Source organism: Phyllostomus discolor, chromosome 1 (assembly GCF_004126475.2).
Source record: "Phyllostomus discolor isolate MPI-MPIP mPhyDis1 chromosome 1, mPhyDis1.pri.v3, whole genome shotgun sequence".
NCBI lineage: Eukaryota > Metazoa > Chordata > Mammalia > Chiroptera > Phyllostomidae > Phyllostomus > Phyllostomus discolor.
The window spans coordinates 25,663,366-25,688,113 of NC_040903.2; the positions used below are offsets into that span (position 1 = coordinate 25,663,366).

General features: G+C 41.3%; 1 protein-coding gene and 1 long non-coding RNA gene across 31 annotated transcripts in view; both read left to right on the forward strand.

Annotated features, from left to right (window-relative positions):
• LIMCH1 (LIM and calponin homology domains 1) overlaps nucleotides 1–23,399 on the forward strand; it is a 316,639-nt gene extending 293,240 nt beyond the window's left edge. For 6 of the 30 annotated variants that reach the window (XM_036020029.1, XM_036020036.1, XM_036020035.1 and 3 more), the window contains 10 exons: nucleotides 630–713; nucleotides 3,793–3,885; nucleotides 5,384–5,488; nucleotides 6,376–6,503; nucleotides 8,279–8,400; nucleotides 8,662–8,785; nucleotides 11,023–11,109; nucleotides 12,653–12,761; nucleotides 15,161–15,263; nucleotides 20,527–23,399. In XM_036020029.1, coding sequence (XP_035875922.1) covers nucleotides 630–713; nucleotides 3,793–3,885; nucleotides 5,384–5,488; nucleotides 6,376–6,503; nucleotides 8,279–8,400; nucleotides 8,662–8,785; nucleotides 11,023–11,109; nucleotides 12,653–12,761; nucleotides 15,161–15,263; nucleotides 20,527–20,552 — 981 coding nt within the window. In that variant the 3' untranslated portion in view covers nucleotides 20,553–23,399. The remainder of the gene's footprint in view (nucleotides 1–629; nucleotides 714–3,792; nucleotides 3,886–5,383; nucleotides 5,489–6,375; nucleotides 6,504–8,278; nucleotides 8,401–8,661; nucleotides 8,786–11,022; nucleotides 11,110–12,652; nucleotides 12,762–15,160; nucleotides 15,264–20,526) is intronic. The other 24 variants (XM_036020044.1, XM_036020049.1, XM_028505667.2 and 21 more) reach the window with 10 other exon arrangements.
• LOC118499367 lies at nucleotides 6,510–8,125 on the forward strand. Its single transcript, XR_004901874.1, has 2 exons — nucleotides 6,510–7,820; nucleotides 8,091–8,125. It is a non-coding gene; the product is annotated as an uncharacterized LOC118499367 (long non-coding RNA).
• Nucleotides 23,400–24,748: the final 1,349 nt, after the last annotated feature.

Consider the following 24,748-nt stretch of genomic DNA (forward strand, 5'->3'; position numbering starts at 1 on the left):
GCCATCCCCACCTCCCTCCCCTAACAAAAACTTTTCTTAAAAGACAATAAAAAGCCTTGGGTTTGAATGTTTGTTACATGTGTGGGTCCCAGAGCAAGGACTCCCTGTTGCCCTGACATCAGGCGATGCTGGTGGGCGGTGGTGAGTTAATCAACCCACTGCGGAGAAGGCTGGTGTGGAAAGCAAGAGCAGTATAAAAGATGACATAGTTCAACAGTGTGGCGAGCATCGCTTCTTACGAAATGCAGTTCTGCTGAAATAAGCATTCCCATTTGCTTGGACCCAGGATCAATATGCAGAATGAGTATCTTACGCACCAGAGAGTGAATACATTTAAGAAATCACTTCTAAAAGAAATGAAGCAAAAGCCTGCCCATGCCAGGGACTAATTACCTCGTGTTTTCATTAGCTCCAGAAAGGTTCAAAGAATCCTATCAGCCTCTTGGAAGTAAACCAAAGAGGGACTAAGATTAAAAAGTGGTTGCAGCCAACACAGATATATGAAGATGCATGAAGGCTTCTGCCTCTGCGTGTCCATACAAGTGCCAGCCCGTAGGCCAGCTGTGTCCCTTTCCCTGGCCAGGCCTTGAGGACATGGCTCGATTCTGATCACATTTTTATTTTCTAAGCAGTTTAAGTTCTGGGCGTGGGACCCGGAAGAGGAGCGCAGGCGACAGGAAAAATGGCAACAGGAGCAGGAACGTTTGCTCCAGGTAGGATGGACGGCTGGGTTTGCTGCCTTTTTTTTTCTTTCAGACAATGCTCTCCTGATTCCTGTTGTATTAAATAGACTTTTAGCACAGGAAACACATGAAATTGAATTCTTCTCAGAAGTCAGTGAGGCTGCTAGTTCCTTTGTGTCCATGTGACATAATGTCAGTGCCTAACTCCTCTTGCCAGAGGTTGCTATGACATGAACACAAGGAAAATGCATTTCACTTGAAAAAAAAAACTTTCAAACCTCCAGGTATCGATGAAGGGCCGAGTCAGGCGCTCACCCCCTCCTCAGCCGCCAATGAAACCAGTCCCGGTAGCAGTGGGAATGAATTGTCAGAAAGCCTTTTGAAAGCGTACATGTGAAATAAAATTTGGCCTGGCTTTCTTGCTTCTTAAGTAGAAATGTTTGCTCCCTCTGAGTAAAAGCTGCTAATTGTGAATTCTAGAAAAATTCTGGGAGGAAATGTGTCATGTTCCTTGTCATTTTAGGCCTCTTTTGTAGAGTAATGGGACTTCAAAAAGTTACCTAATAACCTTAGAAACTAGCCTATGCTGAGTACTTGGGATGTGCCAGGAACTGTGGTGGGGTTCGACATGTTTTATCTGATTTAATTCTCATAAAACTCTTCCAAGTATGTCTTATTAGCCCGACTTTGCAACTGAAGAAGCTAAGGCTCAAAGAAGTTAAATTAATTGGCCAAAGTCACACAGCTAACAAGAGTTGAGCCTGGTTTCAAATCTAAGACTGGATGACTTCAGAACTCATGTTCTTTCCGTGCCCTGACCGGCATGGCTCAGCGGGTTGGGCATCACCCTGCAAAGCGAGAGGTCACCGGTTCCGCTCCTGGTCCGGGCACACGCCTGGGTTGTAGTCCAGGTCCCCGGTCAGGGCATGTGCGAGAGGCAACCATGGGTGTTTCTTTCTCACATCGATGTTTCTCTTCCTCTCTTTCTCCCTCCCTTCTCCTCGCTCTAAAAGTAAATAAATAAAGTCTTAAAAGAACAACCTCAGGTTCTTGCCACTATACCCCCAATAGTACCAATTTTGCCAAAATAATAATAAGTTTAAATAAATAATAGATAAGAAATTTAAATCTCATTAATTTTTGATGGCTTTCTGCTGCTGTATAGAAAGCAATGCTTAATGTGAGTTTATTTTACTTTTTTAAAAAAAATCTTTTTGTTCTAATCCTTCTGGTTTAATTTCCAGGGGCGGGTTGCAGGGGTCAGTTTAGACAGCTAACCGTATGCTTTAGGTCTGCCGGTTAAATTTGACGCTTCAAAATTGCTTAGAGGTAAATCCTCAATATCAAAACGTTAGTAAGAACCAGATTCAACAAAATCCGGGAGCTGTTGGGATTTTTGTGTCCTTTGGGAGACCCCAGACCAGCCCTGGCCATCTGCTGGTCTGAAAACCAGACGCCCTTTTTCCGGCTCAGTGGTGAACCGCCAGGAGTCAGAAGCGCCACAGAGTAGAGGCATCAGGCAAGTGTGCCTTCCGCGATGGCACTCTGTCTGTTGCACCCTGAAAGGTGACCACAGTTACCGACACAGGCATACGTCTTGTTCCTGTCCCACCGAGGTGGGGCCCAGCGAGGGAAAGGTGTTCGTGGGGAGAAGGGAGGAGGCAGATGCACACCTTTCACTCCCTCCGCTTCCGTTCCCGGCACATCTTCTTGGTGACGGGAGCACGGACAGACAGGAGCTTCTAGGACCAGTAAACCTAAAATGCTGTGCCTGGTTTTCAGCTTTTGTGAAGCTTTGAGGTTCGTTTGCTCTCCTTGAAAAGCCCCTGAAGTCCCCTTCTGCAGTACTAGGTTTTGATAACAATATTCTCACCTGGAATGAAAAGCCTGGGGTGAGTTGAGCAGCCATGGTTTTGCCAGAACATTCATAAGAAGCCAGACTCGAGACAATCCCAAGAAAGCCCTTTTGCTCCTAAGATGATAACATAACAGGCGAGACCTGGAGGAGCCCTCAGTGCCTCCCGGGAAGATTTAAAAAAAAAAAAAAAGGCACAGACCTGTTTTAGCCTCAGAGAGAGGACTGACAATAATTAGCCTGAAATAGTCGGCTGTGTGTTGTACAGTTCGGTGATCCCTCCGTCTCTCTCTCTGTCGCTCGGGGATGCCGTTCCCAAGGCTTCCAGGGGTGTCAGTTCTCATTGTAGGCATTAATTTTAATCTCCATTTATTCATTTCTTCTGGGCAGCTGTCAGGAACTCCAGGCACATTTTGAAAGCTGTTCTTATTCAGAGTATTTTATTCTTTTTCCCCTGAAGTGGTGACTAGTGTCGTATTATTTCTGGAAACAGTAATGGCACTTCTGGTATTGAAGCCTTCTAATGGACTGTTTAAAAAGCTACTCTTAATTCAGAAGTTACTTAAAGCTAGGGAGATTCCATTTGGGTAGAATGACTACAAGCAAAGAGTAATTCAGCTACTCAGCTAATTATCATCTTGTCCACTTTGGACCTTTCTGCAAGGTTGGATTTTTTTTTTAATCTTTTATTAAATGCTGCCAGCAGCAAACATATTTCTATTAACGGAATGGCAAAACTCATCTCTGAAAGGCCCAGTAAAAAGCAAACTATCAGTTTAGCCTACCTCCTATGACAAAACCCACGTGAAGGAAGATTTTAGAATCTTTCACTCTTTTCCTCTGTCCTCTTTCTGTAAGCACTGCCTACTCATATATATGAACAACAACTCTATAAAACAACAGTGAAAAAGACAGGACAGGACAAAAGTAGGTGTAGAGTTGTGAGTATGCAAAAACAATTTGTTCTTATATTATTATTTATTAATTATTGTATTATTTTCCATACAAACCACTCTAAACCTACGCTTTTTTTGCCCCACTCTGCACCGTTCTCCTTTGGAGTTTTAGGTCCCTAACATGTTGGGGCACCATAGAATAGTACTTCCCTTGTGCTGCAGGAGGGGATTAGATTCCGAATGTTACAACAAGGAGATGGTCTCACAACACATGATAGATGGTGGTTTAGAGGGGGAGAAAGCCCCAGTGAGGCATGCCACGGTGAGTTCAGAACGGTCTCTGGAAATTCTGTAACAGGAGAGATACCAGAAGGAGCAGGACAAGCTGAAAGAAGAGTGGGAAAAGGCCCAAAAGGAAGTGGAAGAGGAGGAACGCAGATACTACGAGGAGGTAGGAAATTTCCAAGAAGCAGTTTGACCTTGTGGTCCTGTTTCCTCAAAGTCAATCCATAATTTTAGTGTCTGTGGTATGTGTGTGCCTGCAGCTGTGTCCAATTCTTCTTATTCAAGCAGAGCCTGTCATCTTCTCCAAAGGAGTCATATCCTGTAGGTACTAAAAGACCACAAGTCCCCCCAGTTTAGTTTGTGATAAGGGTGTGTTGAGTCATGGTCAAGTGTGGCAGACTCTGGCCATCAGAGTCCATCTGTTGTGACTGGAGATGAGAATAAATGCACAGGAGACAGCAATCCTGTGGAGAAAAAGGGGGACGGGATGGCTACTCCCTCACGGGGAGAGTGCCTCTGAGTGTCTCGGCCACTCTCTCAAGAGGAGAGCCTCCCAACCCTTGCCTAGACAGGCTTTTATTGTTTTTCTCAGATTTTATATCCAAGAAGGATTTATTATCTATTACATAGAATATTATTGTCTACATTTTAGGCACAATCAAGGAAATGAAAATAATATGCAGAAGAGAATGGTGGTGAGCTGATTAGCTCTGTCCTTGGGTGAATTCACACAGGCTTTGGAAATTACCTTGAAGATAGATAATACACATTTGTTGTTTTAGACCAGGGTGATGGAGTTTTAGCAAGAGCAAGCCCTAACAGTCTGTATGCATTTTCTAGGCCTGATTCCCATGGGAAAACTTGGTTTGAAGGTCTGGCTCCTGCCCACCACCTCGCTTCTGTAGGTTTTCCATACAGAGCTGACTCACATTTGCCAGACCAAAACAAGCCGGTCCCCTACAGTCAAAAGACAATATAATTATATTTGATCTCTAGTCAGAGAGTCAGATTCTTAATTTATCTTAGAAAGATGACATGAAAGTATTGCTTTATTTACAATGTGTTTGAGAAAGCATGTTTGGTAATGAATTAATTTTATGATGATAATTGTGACATTAAGGCCAAATGAATCTATACCACTGCAATCATTATATGCTACTGAAAAGATTCAGTAAAGAGGTTTAGTGCCATTAGTGAATACAGTGATAAGGAATGGAGGGGAGGGATATTTGGTTTTGTATGTTTCATTTTTTAGATGAACAGACCAGACCACACTAGAGAATTTGAGGGGAGCTAAATTTTATGTATATTATCTAAAGTTTATTTATGATTAATATTACTGTGAATTTTATCTTCAACAATAATTTTTGTACACAATCCAATCCCTGTAGCATTTTTAATAAGGCTTCTTGAGTCTCCCTGACTAATTAATTTGTGAAGACTTTGTTTTTCTATTAAATCAAATGCTAATTTCTAAATCATTATCCATAGAGAGTATTACCTGATTTACATGCATTTAGAAAATAAGACCTTTTTTTAATGCCCTGCTTATTTATATATAATCCTGATGTCTTTTTTCTAAAGTTCCTTAATGAAATCTTTCTCTTGACAAATGTGATGTTTGATTTTTTCCCCCTTTCATTAATTCCTGTTCTTTCTCTTAGGAGCGCAAAATAATTGAAGACACTGTGGTCCCGTTTACTGTTTCTTCGACTTCTGCAGACCAGCTGTCCACATCCTCCTCCGTGACGGAAGGCAGCGGCACAGCGGTAAGGCCGTCGATTCAAAGTGCTTCGGTAAAGAGAAGCACCAACCCACAAGGCCAAGTTTTCCACAAGTTTAAATCCAGGACTGGCTATTTCCCTAGAATCACGTCAGCTACCACATGGCCATCGTGCCCCTGGGTACTGTCCCTGCCATGGCCAAATCCTAGAGTCATTTCTCAAGGAGCAGTACGGCCATGACCGAGGCCAGGTCTGCCTCCACAGGCTCAAAACCAAGCCACTCTGCACTGGCTGGCAAGGTCCTGATTCATGAGCCGTGGGCTGGAATGTACCTCTTACTGCTCATCATTCATTCATTCAACAGGCAAGCATTCCTCTCTGCCATGACACACGTCCCTTTGCACTGGATGGCAGCAGCAGGATGCCAACAGTAGGCTCTCCACCAGCCTCCATTCAGGTTGCTTCTAACCCACCCTTAAAATTGCCCATGAGGTTTACATGTGTCTTCCATGGCTGGAGAGAGCCCAGAAAGGCCGGTCTACCCCTATATCCTCCAAATATGGGCATGAAGGTAGTGGACAGAAGTCATACCAAACCCTGCATAGTCCATAATCTGCATTAAAAAAAGACAACCGGTGGGCACTAGAAAACCATTTGTCCTGAAATGAGCAGTTCTATGACTGTTCAATTTTGGATGGTGGGTTTTCTAACCAACTCCCTTTTGTGATAACTTTTGAGAGAAATCCCGATTATATGTTTATTTTAAATCATTAGAACTCAGTTACTATTCAATTAATTTGAACAGCTGTTTTTTAAATTGTAGGTGATGTGATTGGAAAAAAAAAAAGCTTCAACTATCCCCTAGCCAGAGATAAGTGTTGTCCAGTGGGTTCAAAAGTTATATTTAAGAGTATCCTTGTTTGCCCCATTAGAATAAGATGGACCAGGAAAACTGTCGTGAAAGAGGACAAGACACAAGACAGAAGACACCGTTCCAGGGGGACAACCAGGACTTGTTGCTGAGGGCTAGCGAAAGCGAGCCACTGGAGGAAAAGGGCAGGTATGAGCCACACCAGGCCGTCCGTCTCAATGTGCAGAGCCAGGCTCCGCCTGTTCTCTCCCAGGAAGAGTACTCATTGCTAATGCAGATCACATTCGGCCTTGAAGTGATCATTCCAGTAATACATTACATATTGCCTGAATACATTCTACTAACTCTGAAGTCAGTGTCTCTGTGCTGCTGAATATAAATAGCCTCATTTTTAAATGGGCAAAACCTCTTTTAACTAAGGGGAGACAGTAGAGATCAGAAAAGGAGCATGGGATCAATTCGAAGCCCCAAACCTAAACATCACTCACCTGAAGTGGTTAATGTGTCAGAGGAACGGAGGTTGCAATGATGTGCTGGGGTCCCACCCCCAGTGGTTCTCCTGTGGGCCTGAACATCATCAGTGTGCTCTGAGCCATGAAAAGCCACGTTTACTCTTGTGTGATAATATAAAGAATAACCGACAAATTGATTGGTTGTAGGTAATCACCCCATCCAGGGGGTCCAGTCTGTCCCATGGGATGTCAGAACAGGGCCCCCAGAAGTCCCTGCCACATTCAGAGCTAGCTCAGACAGGACAGAATGTGGTTGTAGCTAGGAGCTATCGAGGGTTTATCACTGCCACCCCACACCTGACCTAGAAGGGACTCACAGAGACCCAGGAGGCTCTGCCACCAGCACGTTCTTTGTGAGACAGATGTTTGCCTCTGGGACTCTGAGATTCCAGGTAGATATTGATAAATGTGCATGCTTGTACAACACACAAGCCATCCTGATTTTCAAAGATTGGTCAAGTGAAGGGTTGGCCAAGAGCTGAGCTCTTCTGGTGGGAATCCTCCTGTGCTCAACAGCTAGAAGACTGGTTGAGTTGTAGGGTGTAGGGGCTTGGCGCCCACGTCCAGAGTCTTCACAGCCCTTGGAGGAGCACACCTGTTTCCAGTGAACACTGTTTAAAGGGGCTTCCCAGTTTTACGAAATGAAAGCCACCCACCAGGAATGTTTGATTACCACTGATAAGCATTTCATGTGCATTTTCACCAGTTCTCCAGACATTCCCTGTTGTCTCCAGAAACTTTTAAAAAATCTCTTGCACCTCTCCTTGTAGCTTGGTACACAGAAGCTACTGAAAGTCTAGTAGATTTCCACAGGCTGCCAAAGTCCCATGTGGCCCAAATGATTTCCCCAGTAAGTCCTCTCGTGAAGATCTGGAAGAGGGCAGCAGTTAGCTCGGGCATCCCTTGAAATTATTAGAATGAATTGCTTTGTGGACAGGGGGGTGTGAGGGACATCAGATATGATGGTTTCATAAGCTTGTTAAATTGTTGGATAGTGCCCTGGCTGGCGTAGCTCAGTGGATTGAGCGCAGGCTGTGAACCAAAGTGTTGCAGGTTCGATTCCCAGTCAGGGCACATGCCTGGGTTGCAGGCCACAGCCCCCAGCAACTGCACATTGATGTCTCTCTCTCTCTCTCTCCCTCCCTCCCGCCCTCCCTCCCTCCCTTCTGCCCTCCCTCCCTCCCTTCCCTATCTAAAAAATAAATAAAATCTTAAAAAAAAAACTAAGAGGATCATTTATTAAATTAAAAAAATTGTTGGATAGTAAAAATGAGTAGCAGTTCAGAGTATTTAAACCTAGTTTAAAATAAAAAGGATAAATAAGCATGTAGTTAGTCCCATTTATTTTTTTCATATTGAAATTGGTACTTCCATACCCTAAAGAATAGGATCGGTAATTTCAGTTCAGTTGCTTTCATCTCTGTTCTGAAACATATTTATTTATTTTAACAGCCTTACTCAGGGGGCCTTGACTGATTTGGAGAACCCCACATCCAAAGGAACCCATCAGGATGACCAGCTGGTTACAGAAGCTGAGGCCCCACACTGTGGGGTGAACCCACAGCTAGCTCAGGGTAAGGATGGAGAAGACCAGCCCTGATGTCCAAATTGTTATAAGACGGCCCCTCTTATTGTCCAGACACATATAATTTCTGTTGGCTGCAAGCTTCTCTTCTAGCTTATATGAAATAGCACCAGGAATCCCCCCCAGGATCCAGACCCCCCAGGGAATTGCCTTGAGACCTCAGCAGGCATTAGCACTTTACAGAGGGGTGTCTTACTAAGCAAAAGTGGCGTAACGGGGCACTGAATTTATGTTCCTTATCTGGCCTCAGATCCATCCCGGAATCAGCAGGTATCAAACCCTCCCATGAACGCTGTGGAAGATGTGAAGCCAAAAACCCTCCCATTGGATAAAAGCATTAACCATCAGATTGAGTCACCAAATGAAAGGCGGAAGTGAGTAACCAAAGATGGACGTGGAATTTCTTTCTTTCTTTTTTTTTAATGTATTTACTGCCCTGACCAGTGTGGCTCAGTTGGTTGGAGCATTGTCCTGCAAAGCAAAAGGTGGGCAGTTTGATTCCTGGTCAGGGCACATGCCCAGGTTGCGGGTTCAGTCCCTGGTCGGGGCACGGACAAGAGGCAGTCAACTGATGTTTCCCTCTTACATGAATGTTTCTGTCCCTCTCTTCATTCCTCCCTTCACCTCTCTCTAAAAATAAATAAATAAACAAAACCTTTTAAAAAATGTATTGGCCTAGAAGGGGGAAAATGAAAAAGCATGTGATGGCGAGATGTTAGCAGCATTTTGTGCCTTCTCTCCATTGAATCTCACTGACAAGGTGAGAAATATTTATGGAAATTTAGGACAGTCTCCAGGCAAGTAATTATGCATTCTGAATTTATCAATTTGAGAGAGGCAAAGTGATGTTTTTAACCCATAAATTAAACATTGGAAAGAATTTGTAGGCACGCTGTATTAGCAATTTATTTATTTAAGTGAGTTAAATTGTCTCAGAATCTATTGACAATTATTTTTTCAAGGAAAAATGGTTTTCTCTCATTATCCTTCTCTTTAAGTAGCTACCCCGGGCTGTATTCTAATTTTGTAAGATTTGTATCTTCTTACAATAATGATAGTTCCTAACATTTTTGAAACATTTCAATAGAACAGGCACCGTGTTGAGGGATTTACATATCTCTTCTCTTCTTTTCATAAATTAACTCGCTGAACTCTCCCAATAACTTCAGTTGGGTTACGTTCTCATTTTTCAGGCGAGCAAATTGAGGCTCAGGGAAATTGAATAACTTGTGCAGAGTCCTTGACTGGTTACGTGGTGGAGGAATTCAAAGTGAACGCGCAGTTCCACGATAAGGTCATATTTGAACTAGACGTTCCTTGTAATCTGTTTTAAAAACATAACACTCATTATTCTTCCGTCACTCCACCTGGAGCCGGGCCACCTGGATGCAAGTTTTGATTCAGCCACTTGCCTGCACAGGGCTTTGAGCACGTTAATTAGTCTTTCTCTGCTTCAGTTTCCTCAGGCGTCAAGTGGAAATAATAATAATGCCTGCCTATGAGGTTTTGTACCTGGGAACTAATAAGGACTCTATAGTCCAGCGAATGGCAGTGACAACGACAATGATGGTGATGATGATGATAATAGCTTGTTTTATAAGTTCATCATTTTACCCTGGTACATTTTGAAAAATACAACGTTAGAACCATTTCCCCCTTTTCTCTTATGTCTCCCCAACTTGGTTTCTATTTGCCTAGATGACACGCAGAATCAATAAAGCTGAAATCACATGGAAGTGATTTTTGACCTTTTTTCTGGCAACGTTATTTATATTTTAGCATATTACATGAAAATGTGACATTTTGGAGAAAACAAGCTCTGCCTGAGGGGGGAGTTTCGGGTGGGTGGGGTCTCAGGGAGTTAGTCTGAAAGCAGTCACAAGACAGATGTACCGTTCACTCCTGTGTTGGCATTTCTCTTACCCTTGCTTTTTCTGTCCCTTTCTGCACCCTGAGTTCTGTCCCTTTCTGTACAAATGAAAATGCCTTCAATAAGCAAGATCCTGGAACTGACAGCTTAATCACAGGCAGGGCTTGAGCAACCAACAGCCCCTGTAAAACCATCCCGGTAGCTTCTGGCTGGGACCATTGTGCTTTGGAGGTGCGCATGACATAGCTGTCATTGAATGTTTTGAACACCGCCCCCACCCAATCACATGTTCTCAAAATGCGTTTATTGACAGGGCTAGAAGCCACTTCACTGAAAAATACCTCCTTGAGTGCCATCCTTTATCTCTGGGCTCTCTGTACGAGCTTTTCACTATATCCCTACTCATCTCTCCCCCCTTGCCCAGTCTATAATTTTTATATCTAACTCAGCGTGTAATTTTAAATCAGCCAAGAACCTGGCACAAGTGAGGATGAGAAAAATATTCTGTCTTTTCTGTTCAATGGTACCAGCTTGGTTTTGATCTTGTGCAGCCAATGCATGTACAATCTTGGCTGGACAGAATTACTGTTTTTGTCCTTCATAGAAAAATTACCTCCAGGATGCTCTGTGGTCTTGTATTTGTTTATCAAGGAAGTTTTTTTTTTTTTATCTAAAATGTGTTTTCTTGTAGGATTGAGCTCTTTCCTTGTCATAATTTTTGGCTCCTTTACCATGTTACAGGAAAAGCCCTCAAGACAACTTCCAGGCAGGACATTTGTCCCCCTGTCCTCCCACCCCTCCTGGCCAGTCACCAAACAGGTACAAGAGGTCAGCAAGCCTTTCTGGGGTGGCTCTGTTTTGAAGAGAGCCTGCCAAGCATAATATTAACTGGATTAGTGCTTGCCAAATGATTTTGAGGGGCTTGTCCATCAAGTCTCTTTCAACACACACACAGGCAGGAGGGAAGAACACACTCCCCATCTGTCTGCAGCCCACGACCGAAGAAGCCAAGTGTGTGACGTTGGCATGGCTGTGGCCCTAGGCCTTTAATTATATTGTGTGGAATCTGCAATCTAATAATAAAATCCACCAGACAATTGCTGGGCTCCTCAGTCGGCGCCTTTCCTTCCAAGATGGCTCGGTCCTTCCAGGCTGATGGCTCTTAACAGAGAACCAGGCGGGGGCTGAGCAACAAAACCGCCTCCTTCCTTTCCCCTGCTCAAACTATCTGAGAATTGCTTCTGGACATTAATTGGGCCCCATGATATTCTTAAAAGCTGCCCGAATTCCCATTCACTGGGGAGACCAATTACTGAGTATTATGTTTTCTTTGATTTAGAAATTTTGTTTAACTACTGGATGAGAGGGAAATTCTAATAAATAGGGTTTGCCTAGGGCAACTCTTCCTCTTTCCTTTTGCCTTCCTTTCTGTTTCCGCTGTCCCTCTCTGCCCCGTTGGCTTCTGAATGATATCTCATATTCTCACATTTCTTGAGTAATTCCAAGAGACAACGGGCATCAGTGCAGTCTGACCTGAGTTGCGGGAGAGCTGCCTTCTCGGGCAACCCTCTTGTGCCCTCACCGGTGGTGGGCTGCTGGGTTTGGTGCTAGTCCCTCGGTGGGTACTGTGCACCGGGGAACAGACAGGGGATGCATGCAGCCCGTGCCCACGGGGGCTTACAACTCAAGGAGGATGTCGGGTGCCCAGACTATAGAGTCACAGAGTGTCCACACTGGCAGAGGCAATAGAGATCATCCACTCCAGCCCTCTCATTCTGAAGGTGGAAGGGAAACCCAAAGTGGGTTCCTTACACCAGATCACAGAACTGGGTGACAAAGCAGGGATTAGATCCCATATCTACCTGGGACCTGTTGGACTGTATCATAATTGCCTCTCTATTTTTAAACAAAAAAGATTTTTTTTCTAAATAGGTAAAAGAAATTCCCTAGTGGGCCAATGAATCAATTATAGAAAATTTTAAAGCAACTTAGAAACCTCAGTAAAACTTCATTATCTTTTAGGACTTCTATAAACATGATAAATACATTGCATCATTTCAAGGCATTTGATCACTGTGGTTGAATAAACCACAACACAAACTCTTGTAACAAATAATGCAAACACACGTATGCACGCACACCAAATTCTATACCGCAGTGGAGGCCTATTGCATTTAGTCTAGCACGTGTTTGCAAATTATGTCTAATGCTTCATTTCTGCTCATCAGTTCAGTAATTGTCATTCCACTCACAATATAAACATTTTTAAAATTCATGTTTTTCATTTTGTTTGCATGAAGCTACATATTTATGTATTTAACCAACTATTCTAAATGGAATACTTTATTATTACCTATGACTTTCAATGCAGGTCTATCAGCGGGAAGAAGCTGTGCTCTTCCTGTGGGCTTCCTTTGGGGAAAGGAGCTGCGATGATCATCGAGACCCTCAATCTCTATTTTCACATCCAGTGCTTTAGGGTATGTATTCATCTCTCTTCTAAGTACCATGTCCTAATGTCATTTGGCATTGTTCTATGCTGGGAAGTACCTCCTGGAAATCACGATGGCCTTTGTTTGTGAGGTCCCCCCTACAGACGTGTGTGTGGAATTCATCCTTCACAATGAAACTCGGCGATCATGCATCCCTCTGGGATGTCGGGTTAGAAGAAGCAAAACAGGTTTGTGCAATGTACCTTCGCAAACCAGGTTTCGTTGCTAAAGCAGAGTGTTGACCGCAGCAGGAAGCTGACAATGCTACCCTGGGAAGACAATGAGACTTCTTTTAGGGTTATGTGGATTTATTTGGCATGTAATATCTTTGCTGTGTCTCCAACTCTTGTGACTTAATGTTGAAGATTTTTCTGTCACTTAAGTGTGGTTATAGCTAGTTGCAAAGTTGTAGGTCTCCAAATGAATGTCTGTGATCCCAAATTAAATATCACTTCCTCTGAGAAGCCGCCCTGTTCACCCAGACCGAGCCACTTGCCTTTGTGATAGGTCCTCGTAGAGCCTTTCATGGTCCATATCACTCACTGTTGAATCATTTCATTATAATTATCAGCTCCTCTCATATAAACTGTCCACTCCATAAGGGCAGGAAGCATGTGTGTCTGGCTCCCCACAATGTCTTCTGCACCTGGCAGATGGTGTCCATAAACATTTTTAGGTGAACAAATAAATGAATAAATTGAAAGTGATGAGACCTAGATTCTAGTCCCAGATTTCCTGCTCATACATAGGTAAGCTAACCAGTTATAACTGATTTATTATAAAATGTATAAGGTAGCATCTTTCAGCATTTCCCAACTTCTCTTTTTGGCTCATGAACATGTTTCAAATTAATATATAATTTTTGAAACTAAACCTCCAGCTCTGAGTAAGAGTCATTTCTTTCATGCAAGAGTCCTTCTTGAATTTTGTTCTCTTTCTTGTTGTAGTCTCCTCAGCTATAAAGTACACTTGCATAGGTTAAAACAACTCCCACTTTATCTGCAGGCTCAGGGAAAGCAAGTGAAGTGGTCCCAAAAGTATTTACTTAATAGTATAAGCAATCACTGGGAAGCAAAGCTTATCATGGGCAAAACACAATGTGGAGACTTAATGAAATTCAACTTATCAATGTTCTCATTGGAAAATTAATGAAGATAATGCTTGTCTTAAATGGTCTAGGAGTATTTTGAAGCTCAAGGAATGTACTTTTTAAAATTTCATGATTATGCCAAGATAATATGGTCCAACACCATAGTTTGTGCTCCAAAACTTTACCAGAGTTCAAAATAATCGAGGTGGCAAAGAGTCCTTGCTGATTCTCAAGGGATAGAAAACTTGCTTTCTACGCTGCCAAGGCCTTTGTTCTCTCTAGTCATTCACTTTCTGGAACTGACCTGATGCTTTAAGATATGTCACCTCCTAGGTTTATCCCCTACGTTTGTGATGTAGATGCAACTTGTAACATAGCTGGGATGACGCCTCCCTCTGTCCCAGGTGACCTTAAAGCAGGAGTCTGAGGCCTGCCCTCTACTCCTGAGCTGAGCCCTGATCTCCCAGCAAGAGGCTGGCACCAGAACCAACCCCACTGCCATGTTCTCGGGCACCCCCAGCACAGTATGTCCCACAGTGTCCTGCACACAAGCTGACTTGGCTGAAAGGAGCTCCATTCTCGGCAGACTTGTGACTCTGGGTGCCACTGCCTTTAATGTGGAAAGATAAGGTGGATAGCTAGCTATTTCCTAGTAATTCTGACCTGAACTTAGTGACACTGAGTTGCTTAGAAATGCTGGAAAGCATTTAATGATTAGTCATGGGCGAGCTTTCATTGATAATCTGTTGGCTAAGTGTTTATTTAAAACCACTAGCATTTGACTGTTTAAAATGGTACTTAGGTCAAATATATGGTGATGGAAGGAGATTTGACTTTAGGTGGTGAACACACAATGCAATTTACAGGTGATGTATGATAGAATTGTTCACTTGAAACTTACATAATTTTACTGACTAAGGTCACCCCAATACATTTCATTAAAAATAACAATAAAAAATAAAATGGTTTTCCATATTGACATAGAAACAGCTTGTGATAGAGGTTAACAGCACAGGCTCTGGGATTAATCCAACACTACTCAGCAGTTGTACAACCCTGGGCAACTCAGCTAAGCTCTCTGAGACAGCCTTTCTCTGCAAAATGCAAGGAGTCACTAGAAAATGCTAAAAGTGTGTTGTTGCTGTAGGTCAGTTCTTCGGGCAGCATCTAACACACGGTAGGTGCTCAAATGTACAGGTTTTCTAAGAGATTATTGTGCTACTCATGAAAACAGTAACTACGCATTATAGAGAAATTCTTTATGCACCTTATAACTTCTGTTCCTTCTCCCCTATAGTGTGGAATTTGTAAAGGACAGCTTGGAGACGCAGTGAGCGGGACTGATGTTCGGATTCGCAACGGTCTCCTAAACTGTAATGATTGCTACATGCGATCCAGAAGTGAGTACTGGGCTGGAGATGAGTGCGTGTGACCTCATGCCTTTCATAGCACCCATCGGAGGAATTCGGTTATTTCTGCCCATCAGTTGACACTCCTACCCCAAGGGAAAGATTTATTAGCATCTACAGGAGGAAGCGATAATAAAATAACCCTTTAGGTAGCACTTGTTTGTTATTGGAAGTTACTGCTTGGGTGTGGCCAACTCCTTTTCATCTAGAAGTTCATTCGCACACCACCAGATAAAAACTGTATGCCAAGTTTGAGGCTTTGCCTGAGCTCACCGTGGAGATTTGGGTGGGACAGAAGGCAGATAGAAGCTCTGTAAAACAGTTAGTCACTTGTGGAGGTGTATCCTTAGAAGACCTGCACCATTTGGCAGTTGGGGGAGCTAAGCATGAAGAATGGCTCTCTCTTATTCATCAAATCAAGCACCAGATCCTCGTTTATCTTCATGCTCAGCATTCAGGAGTTTCATGACATAGTATATCTTTACTCCCAACTAAATTGAAAGTTCCTTGAGAGTCTAAATGATGGGTTCTGCTTCTTTGTGAATCCCTGCCCCTGTCCAAAAATACCTTAGCACATAGTCAGAGCTTTCAAAACACGTGCTGCCTGGAAGCTCCCTTGAGTAGCCTGCCCTTGGACCTTGTTCTCTGGCTGTCCTGCCACGGAAGGTTCGTTTTGGTTGTGGCAGCACCAGGGGGTGCTGTTGCCCAGCCTCTGCTTAGAAAGTGTGTAAAGAGCCAGTGGCCAAGCCTCTGCCTCCTGCCTCATTTTCCAGCATGAATGAGTCCTTCTGGTAGATGGCATAGGCAAGACACTCCTCTGTGCAGATCCCTCAGTCAGAAACTTTCTTTAAAAAGGCTGGTGGGGAGGGAGGGAAGGAATGAAGAGATGGTATTTGAAATTCCAGAATGTTTTATTTCTTCTCCAGGTCAATGCAGTGATATTTTCACAGGTTTTTTAACATGAGTCTCTAAATCTGTAAGGTTAAAGACTTTGAGAGTGAAAAAATGGAATTAAGTTCTTTTATAGATATAGATTTAGTATATTCTAAACATTTAGAAATGTATGCATTTTTTATAAAATTACGTGAAATAAAATTTAATCAAGCCCAGGTGATTCTGACCTATGATAAACGCTTGACTTGAGGTCAGAACAGTTCCAAGTTAGAGCTGGTACCATCGAACTGGACTATGTATATTATAGATTATATTTTTATAGTATTTACATTTATATGTTTATATTAGCTATTATATATAATATACATATGTAATACATGTGACTTTTGTGTTATATATGTGTGTTATATATTACATATATTTATAATATATAAATAGCATATAACATATATAATTATATAGCATATATAATATATGAACATATGCTATAAACATATATATTTATACCATGTGCGTATTATATATGGTATAAATGTATAATGTGATTTTTATACTATGTATTAAATATATAAAATATGGTATAAATAGAATACCACTTACATACCATGCATACACAAATACATATATACATGTATAATATACAGTAATTATATTTTAACTGAATTTTTGTTTGTTTTGTCTTAATACAATAGAAGTGAGAACTAAACCCTTTTCCCCCCAGTTTTTAAAGTGTTTTTTTCTATAATCGTCTATAAGTGTAGTTTTTCTCAGTCCACCTGAATATGAACCTTGGAACCAGAAGAGGGCACCGTTAGGTTGCAGGCCTGTTGGGCCAGACTTCAGGAGCGCTGTAAATCTGAAATTGCTTTCATAACTTAAAGTGCTTGAAGGATGCCAGCAGAGAATAAACGTGTACCCACCCCTGGGGACAGTAACCTGTTTTCATCCAGATTTTTATTTTAATTGAGAAGTTGGATGCCTCATTGTCATTTCTGTTGGAAATTAACTTTTCAGATGTAGGCCAGAAATTTTTTTTCCTACGTGTATGAACATAAGGACACTACCTGCTTTTAGTTTCCAAATCTGAAGACAGGAACCGTGGAGTTTCAGTACTGGTTTCATAAGATGAAAAATAAGAAAGTGATTTGGAGGTAGACTAAAAATGGGATTCTTTTCTTTATTTTCCATTTTAATGCAGTATTTTACTAGGATTTTTTTTTAGAATAGTAAGATCCTAAGAAGAAAGCAAAGTCTTCTCTCTCTGTTGAGATAACCTCTATAGACATTCAAAAGAGTAAATAAGTAAAAGTCATGTGGTATAAGGTTAGAAAAGTTCGATGTCCAGAAAGATACCAAATTAAAAGTTAAAAAAAAAAAGAAAGCAGCCACTGTCTGATCATGTCCTCGGGAGAGAGGCGGGATGCCTGTGAGTGCAGAGGCACACACACGTGCACACAGAAGCATGTGCTGGTTTTTATTTCACGAAGGTAATCACATAGTTTTCTGTACCTAGCTTCTGTTGCTGTTGTCTTTAACTTAGACATATATATTGGCAATTTTTCCATCTGACTTGTTCTTTCTCCTCATTCTTGTCAATGTTTTTTTTTTAAGATTTTATTTATTTTTCAACAGAGGGGAGGGGAAGGAGAAAGAGAAGGAGAGAAACATCATCAATGTGTGGTTACCTCTCACACACCCTCTACTGGGAACCTGGCCCGCAACCCAGGCATTTGCCCTGACTGGGAATCGAACCAGCGACCCCTTGGTTTGTTCTCAGGCTGACACTCAACCCACTGAGCCACAGCAGCGAAGGCATCAATGGTTTTTTAGTAGCTCAATACAATCCTACCTTATGGACTTTAAAACTAAAACTCTGTGAATGGGCACCTCAGGTGTTTCCAGTTTTCTAATACTATTTTTTAAATGCTCCAGCAAACATCCTGTCCATGCGTCCTGATGAAATTTGAAAGCATTTCCACAGGGTAGCTTGTGAGCAGCGAGACTGCTGAGTTAAAAGGCACGTGCTTTCTAAATTTTCAGACAACTTGCCTAACTGTCTTGCAGAAAAGTGTGCTCTCCCTGCAAAGTGCACAAGAGCCTCTTTCCCTCCACGCCCGTGTCAGCTCTGGATATCAGCCAGGTTTTTACTTTTGCGCTCTGCTAGGTGGCGGTGGCGGGGAGGGAATTCATTGCTTTGACCTGTATGTCTTTAATTATAAGTGAGCTTGAACATCTTTGTATGTTTGTGCACCATTTCTATTTCTTTTTCTATTAAAAACTGCACCTCTTTATCCTTTGCCCATTGCTCTACTGGCACTTGATTTATATGAGTCTCTTGTAAATTACAGAAATTTTTATTTTATTTTGTATTTGCTGCTTGTTGTAGTTGCCGTTCATCTTTCTACCTTGCGATTTTTTTCCCACAGAAAAGATTTTCATTTAAGTAATTAAACATATCTTTTTTTTTTCTGGATTCTGTGTTTTGCATTCTATTTAGAAAAACTCTCACTACTCCAAGGTCATATGTTTAGCTGAGATTTATCCTAGAAATGTGTTTTGTTTTCTTTTTCACATGTAAATTTGTGACATCAGGAATATCTTTTGGTGTAAGAAATCAGACAGATGTCCCGCTTCCCCACCCCCACCCCCAGTTAGCCCATTGTGTAAATGTAACTTACTGAATAATCTTTTTTCCTCACTAATTTGAAATGCTAGCTTTCTCATAAACTAAGTATATATACTTCGGTCTATTTCTAGATATTTATGTGTTATTAACCTGTTTACACTAGTGTCAAACAGTTTCAATTATTATAACTTCATAATATGTTTGAAAATTGAGTAATAATGACCACCTTAACTCTAATTATTTTTTCCAAATTTTCCTAACTCTTCTCTCACATTAGTTTCCCGGGTAGATGTTAGTGTCATTTTAGGCTAAACTTTATGAAATGACATGACGAGGAGAATGACCAGCACATCTGAAAATGCTGTTCATTTTTATTCTTGGTGTCGTCAGAAAAAAACATTTGTTAGGAATGAATAGACGGAAGGGATAATACTCACTTAGAGAAGTATAAATACACTGGAATTGGTTGACTATACCCCAGATGCAATAAAAGAGTCAGAATGGGAAGAAATAGCAAAAACTCATTTTTCTTTTTTTTTTATTTGATTTTGATCTGAGTTGAGAAGAGGGGAAATGGATGGATATGAGGGGTGGTTTACATCATAGGCATTCTAAGTGAAACAAAATAATTTCATTTCGTGGAATAATAAAACCTGAATATATAATCCTATTTTCTTCAAGTAACTAGTCACATTTAAATGAAAATTTTCTCTTGCAGAGGAAAAGTAGCATAACAGCATATTAAAATGCAATTCCTAAAAGCAGTGTAAACAGTTTTTACGCTCATATGTAAATGGCAATGGAAGTGCAAAACAAATTACCTGTCACGAGTCGAGCCGTCACATGTCCCACTCGTGCCATTTGTGCCTGGGTGCGGGCGGCACTGTCTCTGTGTCTGCTCCGTCAGTCACTCGCATGAAATGCACTTAACGCAAAATCCCCGGGGTCTTTCCCACTGTTGCTGCTGCCTCATGAGAGCTCTGGTGCCTAAAACGAGACACTTGGTGAAGGTGTCAGCAGGAGACACGGAACCCGATCCACCCTTTCCCAGTAGGGTTGCTGGCTAAAGGCAAGGTGCCCAGTTCAATGCTGTTCTGCCCTGTTAAGTTCCAATGTCAGATCAGCAATGAATTTCTTTTGTATGCCTGTGTTTCAAATAGTGTATGTTTAGAAGTTGGCACTTCTATATCCCAAATATCATATGGGATAGAAACTTATGCTAAAAATGGTTTTTGTTGTTTCTCTGAAATTCAGGTTTTATTGGGTGTTCTGCATTTTAAATTGCTAAACCTGGCAATTCTGTTTATAGATCATTTGTCTAATTTCTCCTATTGCAATGCATTTCTCCTTAGAGAGTCCAAAACCTAAAGAAACTGAGAGGAGAGAGAATATTTTCTTTTTATTTGCCAAGAAGACAAGGTAGATAACTCAATGGAGATCATTTGGTGTAGGGTGAAGTCCAGAGGATTTCAACCAAGTTTTGCAGGGTGTGGGAGTCACCTGGGCTCCATGTTAAGTCCTGGGATGGAGCTCAGAAGTCCGTATTTCTAACAAGTTCCAGTTAATGCCAATACTGCGTCTCCTGGCACCACGCTCTGAGTTGTGGGGTGGGACAAGTTTCCCTCCCTGGAGGGAAGAGACAGAGGTCATAGCTAATTTGGGAAACTTGTAAACATCTGCAGTAAGAAGCATTGACCACTTCAACCAAATGTCGCTCTCATTTCTTCATCACAGGTGCTGGCCAGCCCACAACGTTGTGACATGGCTTGCAGGCTTCCTGACCACCTACCGTTTCTTTCTTGAGAGTGTCTCCTGGCAATTGTTTAACAGAATTCCAAGTTCAGGGGCTTCTCAGCATTCATCTAATTTCTGAAAGGCTATTCTAAAAAATGGTATCTGTTCTTTTATAGCACATTGTTTGTGTTTCTCCTGGTTGTTGTTTTTGTTTTTTTTGCATTTGCACAGTATATACACAAAAGTCTTGAATTGTAATGATTCTGACTAGCTCAAAAGAAGGTGTTAGTACAGTCAGACAGACTTACAGTTTAAAATGTGTTATTCTCTTCTTTTGGGACTTAATGAGATAAATGATTCAATAGACCTGTTTTGTTTTAGTATTTCTAGGAATTAAATACTTTGTGTTTACAAAATTGAGCTGCAGAAAGTGCAAGACATGCCAATTTGAGACACATGGTCTTTTAAGACAGGAGCATACAATTAATGCGTTTCAGAAACTAAAAACCACATCATATAGCTCCGAGCTATAACTGTTTTTAATGCAAAGACACTAATCTGATAATATATACTGTAATCCTGAAACATTTGTGTTACTTACCTTTTGAGGTAGAAGTCATACCAATAAATTATTGCACCATTAGTGTTAGGTTTTGTATACTTTGAAGGTTATGCCATTGATAGAGTCTGGCCCATCAAATGAAGAGAAAGAACCCTTGCAATATCAACCAGACTTACACTCTGGATGTTGCCCAAGGGTAGGGAAAAAAAAAACCCAGAGGAAACTATTTTAGTCATCATTTCCAAAGTTATTACCAAAACGTGTAAGGAAGTTTGATCTTCAAAAGAGTGGTGGGCCTTTGCTAGCCATGAGGACTTTGTTGCTTGCTTCTCTTCAGACTCCACATTCAATACAAGACTCTGCATAAGACACACGGAAGGAAGCTCTCTCGTCGAGAACAGTCCTCCATTAAGTGGGACCTCGGCTCACCCTGGCCTGCAAGTTCTCTATCAGGGCCTGAGCACAGGTGTCTAAACAAAAACATTAAGTTCGTCCTAATAGAATCCAAATGACATATGATGTGATAAGCCACTGGGGTGTGGCCAGCAAGAACCTACAGGTCATATGTGCGCTACCCACTGTAATGGATATCTGGTCTTCCTCATTCTCCCACGTCACCGACTCTCCTTCCTATCAAGAATTCTGGACCTTGCTCATGGAGATTTTGAGAGAGGAACTCTTGTGGACAGCTGGTTGTTTCTTGCCCTGTGTGGTGAGTTTCAGCTAGCTGAGAAAGGAATCGAGAAAGGAAAGCATCATGTTTTAAATCTCCAGGCTGTTTCTTTAAAACTGGGGAAAGGAGAACTATTTATTCTGCCTTAAAATGATGGCAAATAAGTGAAGATGACATTTTGTGAATGTAGACTATGGCTATCCTCCTAATAGGTTAATGTAGTCATAAAAGGAGATCGAGTAGATGTTTTTCTGTTATGTAAGCAATAATTTTTTTCTGTGTCTTATTGAGTATGGCTAGCAATTATTTATTTACATGCTAGACGGTTCTCTGCATGCGGGTTCCATGTAAGTGCAGAAATTTCCTCAGCCACTGGAGGTGTTTTGACTATTTTGTCATTTGGATGAGCTGTTGTCAGACTGAAATTTATACATCCCTTCGTTAAAAATTGTGCCTTAGAAAATGCAAAGCTGTTGCACACAGTGATGAATTATGGATGCAGTACATTGAAGAGAGACGAAGTCACCTCCAAGTTCCCAAGACTCACGGAGGTGTTCACTGTTTTACAGGGGGAAAAAATCAAAACAGAAAAAGAAAAACAGAAAAAATTAAAAAGAAAAAGTTTTGAAAATGTACAGATTAAGTTCAATATTTTGGTTAACCACCTGCATGTTTTATTAAATATTTTGATAATGTGATGTTTACACTTTGCATGATATTAGCAGAGTACTTTACCAGAAATAATGCACAAAACATGTACAATATGATCATTCATAACCGATTTTTATGGAATACTTTTTACATGTGGAACTCCATCCGTTATGTAGGAATTATATGAATATTGCACATTCTCTTCTGGTTTCACAAACCCATTTATACATATTTCTTAGAGAGACTCATTGTACATGTATTGAAGCTAGAATTGAGTCAAGAAAAATAAAGCGCATTCTCCGACTGCGAAATGCTTTCCCATAATGAACTATAGTCACCAGCACAGAATAATCTCCAACATTTTCTAAATTCTAATTGCCAACTGTTTCTATTTATATTTGATTTATATTTCATTTGGAGTCTGTTACATGGCAGACTAGATCTTGTTTTTTCCGATGCAGCATAATGAGTATGATCTATTTCTTTTCAAATAATCTTTGAGATCCCAGGGAAAAAAAATGCTCTGCTCTGTTGAGCTACAATGTAAATGTGTTTGCTTTAAAAAAAAAAAAAGATGAGGCAAGTGAATGATTTATTGTTCCTGAGGAAATATATCTGATTTTTTCTCATACTCCGAAAGCTAGCTCCTTCTCTTTCTTACAAGTAAATGGGGAACTCTGTTTTTCACTCGCAAACTTTCATGACATTTTCTCATTCTTTCTATGTAGTGTTATTAATGCAATACCTATTATAGTTATTGATACACAGCGTAAGACCTAATGAACTGAAATGATCCACCTCCCGTGTGAGTCCGTCCAAAAGATGTTGCTGTTCCGGTGGGCCAGTGTTCTATGTCAGTTACACTAACCTTCATTTAAAATATTTATTCTAAAATGCCTCTGAGAAATAGTAAGAAAATAAAAAGTTGCCTAAAATGCAACAGCTTTTATAGCAAATGTACATTTATAAATAAAATACTCAAATCAACTTTGCATTCCGTTGATTTTGTGGGGGTGGGGAGGGAGGTTTTCTGACTTGGGGAAGAGAATCAAGCTCACTCTTTTGTAGCTTTTGGTCCAGGGTTACCTAGTCAGGTGAGGGCAAGGAGCCACGAAGGAAGTAATTGCTTTCCACTGAAAGATTCAAACACCTTGAGATGAGACACACAATAACCAGGACCAGGCAAATGACAGTGGGAATGATCTGGAACAACCAAATGATGGTCGGCTTCTGAAGCTGGCTGGAGAAAACCAAATCAAGCGCTTCGAGTGGCCGTGCCCGCCTCCTCCCGGCGCTGCCCCAGGCTCCCCCTCACTGCGCACCTACAGCTCGTTTTGCTAAGGGTCTTTCTCTCCCTCCTTGACCCAGGGAATAAATGTTGTGAAGCGGTGGCATCCTGTGACGCTGTTAGCTTTCCAAAATACACTTGTATCTTTCCTAGCATTCTGTCCCAAATTTGTAGGTGGTGCTTCCTTGGCAGTTTTTGTGGCTTTATGAGGCAACATTCTAATTGCCACCAAGTATTCAGCTTCTTATTGCAAAGTTTGGTAGGCAGTGAGTAGTTGCTGTGGTTTGCAGAGAAAAGTGAATGCTTTGTCCGTCAGGAAGGAGTTTTAGTAGCTTCCAGCGTAGTTTAATATATCCATTGTTATTTAAGTGAAAGTCCATTGAACTACAATGCATTTCAAAACAAAGTAGATTGTTATCCTAGCATGTGATCTACAAAGAATTTCTTGCTGAAAAGAAAAACATTTTACTTCAAATATGTTGAATTAGCTTTCTTCCCATTGACTTTCTTCAAGACCTAAGGGCCCCACATCTACACCACAGAAGGGTCTCTCTTCATCTGCTGGCTATCTAAGTCGGGAGTTACAAATTCAAATGACTGGAGGGACCAGTTAGGAGTTTCAAATGAGAGCCAGAGGAGATATTAAGAGTGGTGTGCACAATAGCAAGCAAAAAAGAACGATTCTCTCTAAAGAAGAGAACAACAATTCTGCTTCCACCAATGGTCTTCATATGCACTCTCTAGCTTTTTAAATGTTAACAACAATTTAGAACATTTTCTGACACAATGCCAGTCAAAACTGTGAGACTCCACAAAATATACCTGCAGGTCGAATTGTATTCTCAGGCCACCAGTTTGCAACCTATAGCTTAATCTCCTCGCTTTTCTATCAGCTACTAACAACTCACTCTGCTGTGAGTCCTTCCATTAGACAAATGTATCAAGAAATGGCCACACAAAATATTTGCTTTCCAGGCATGTTGGTCACAAAGAGAAAGCAGCTAAAATTCATTAGCCCTTTGAAGCATCATGCGTGTGTTGCCATCAA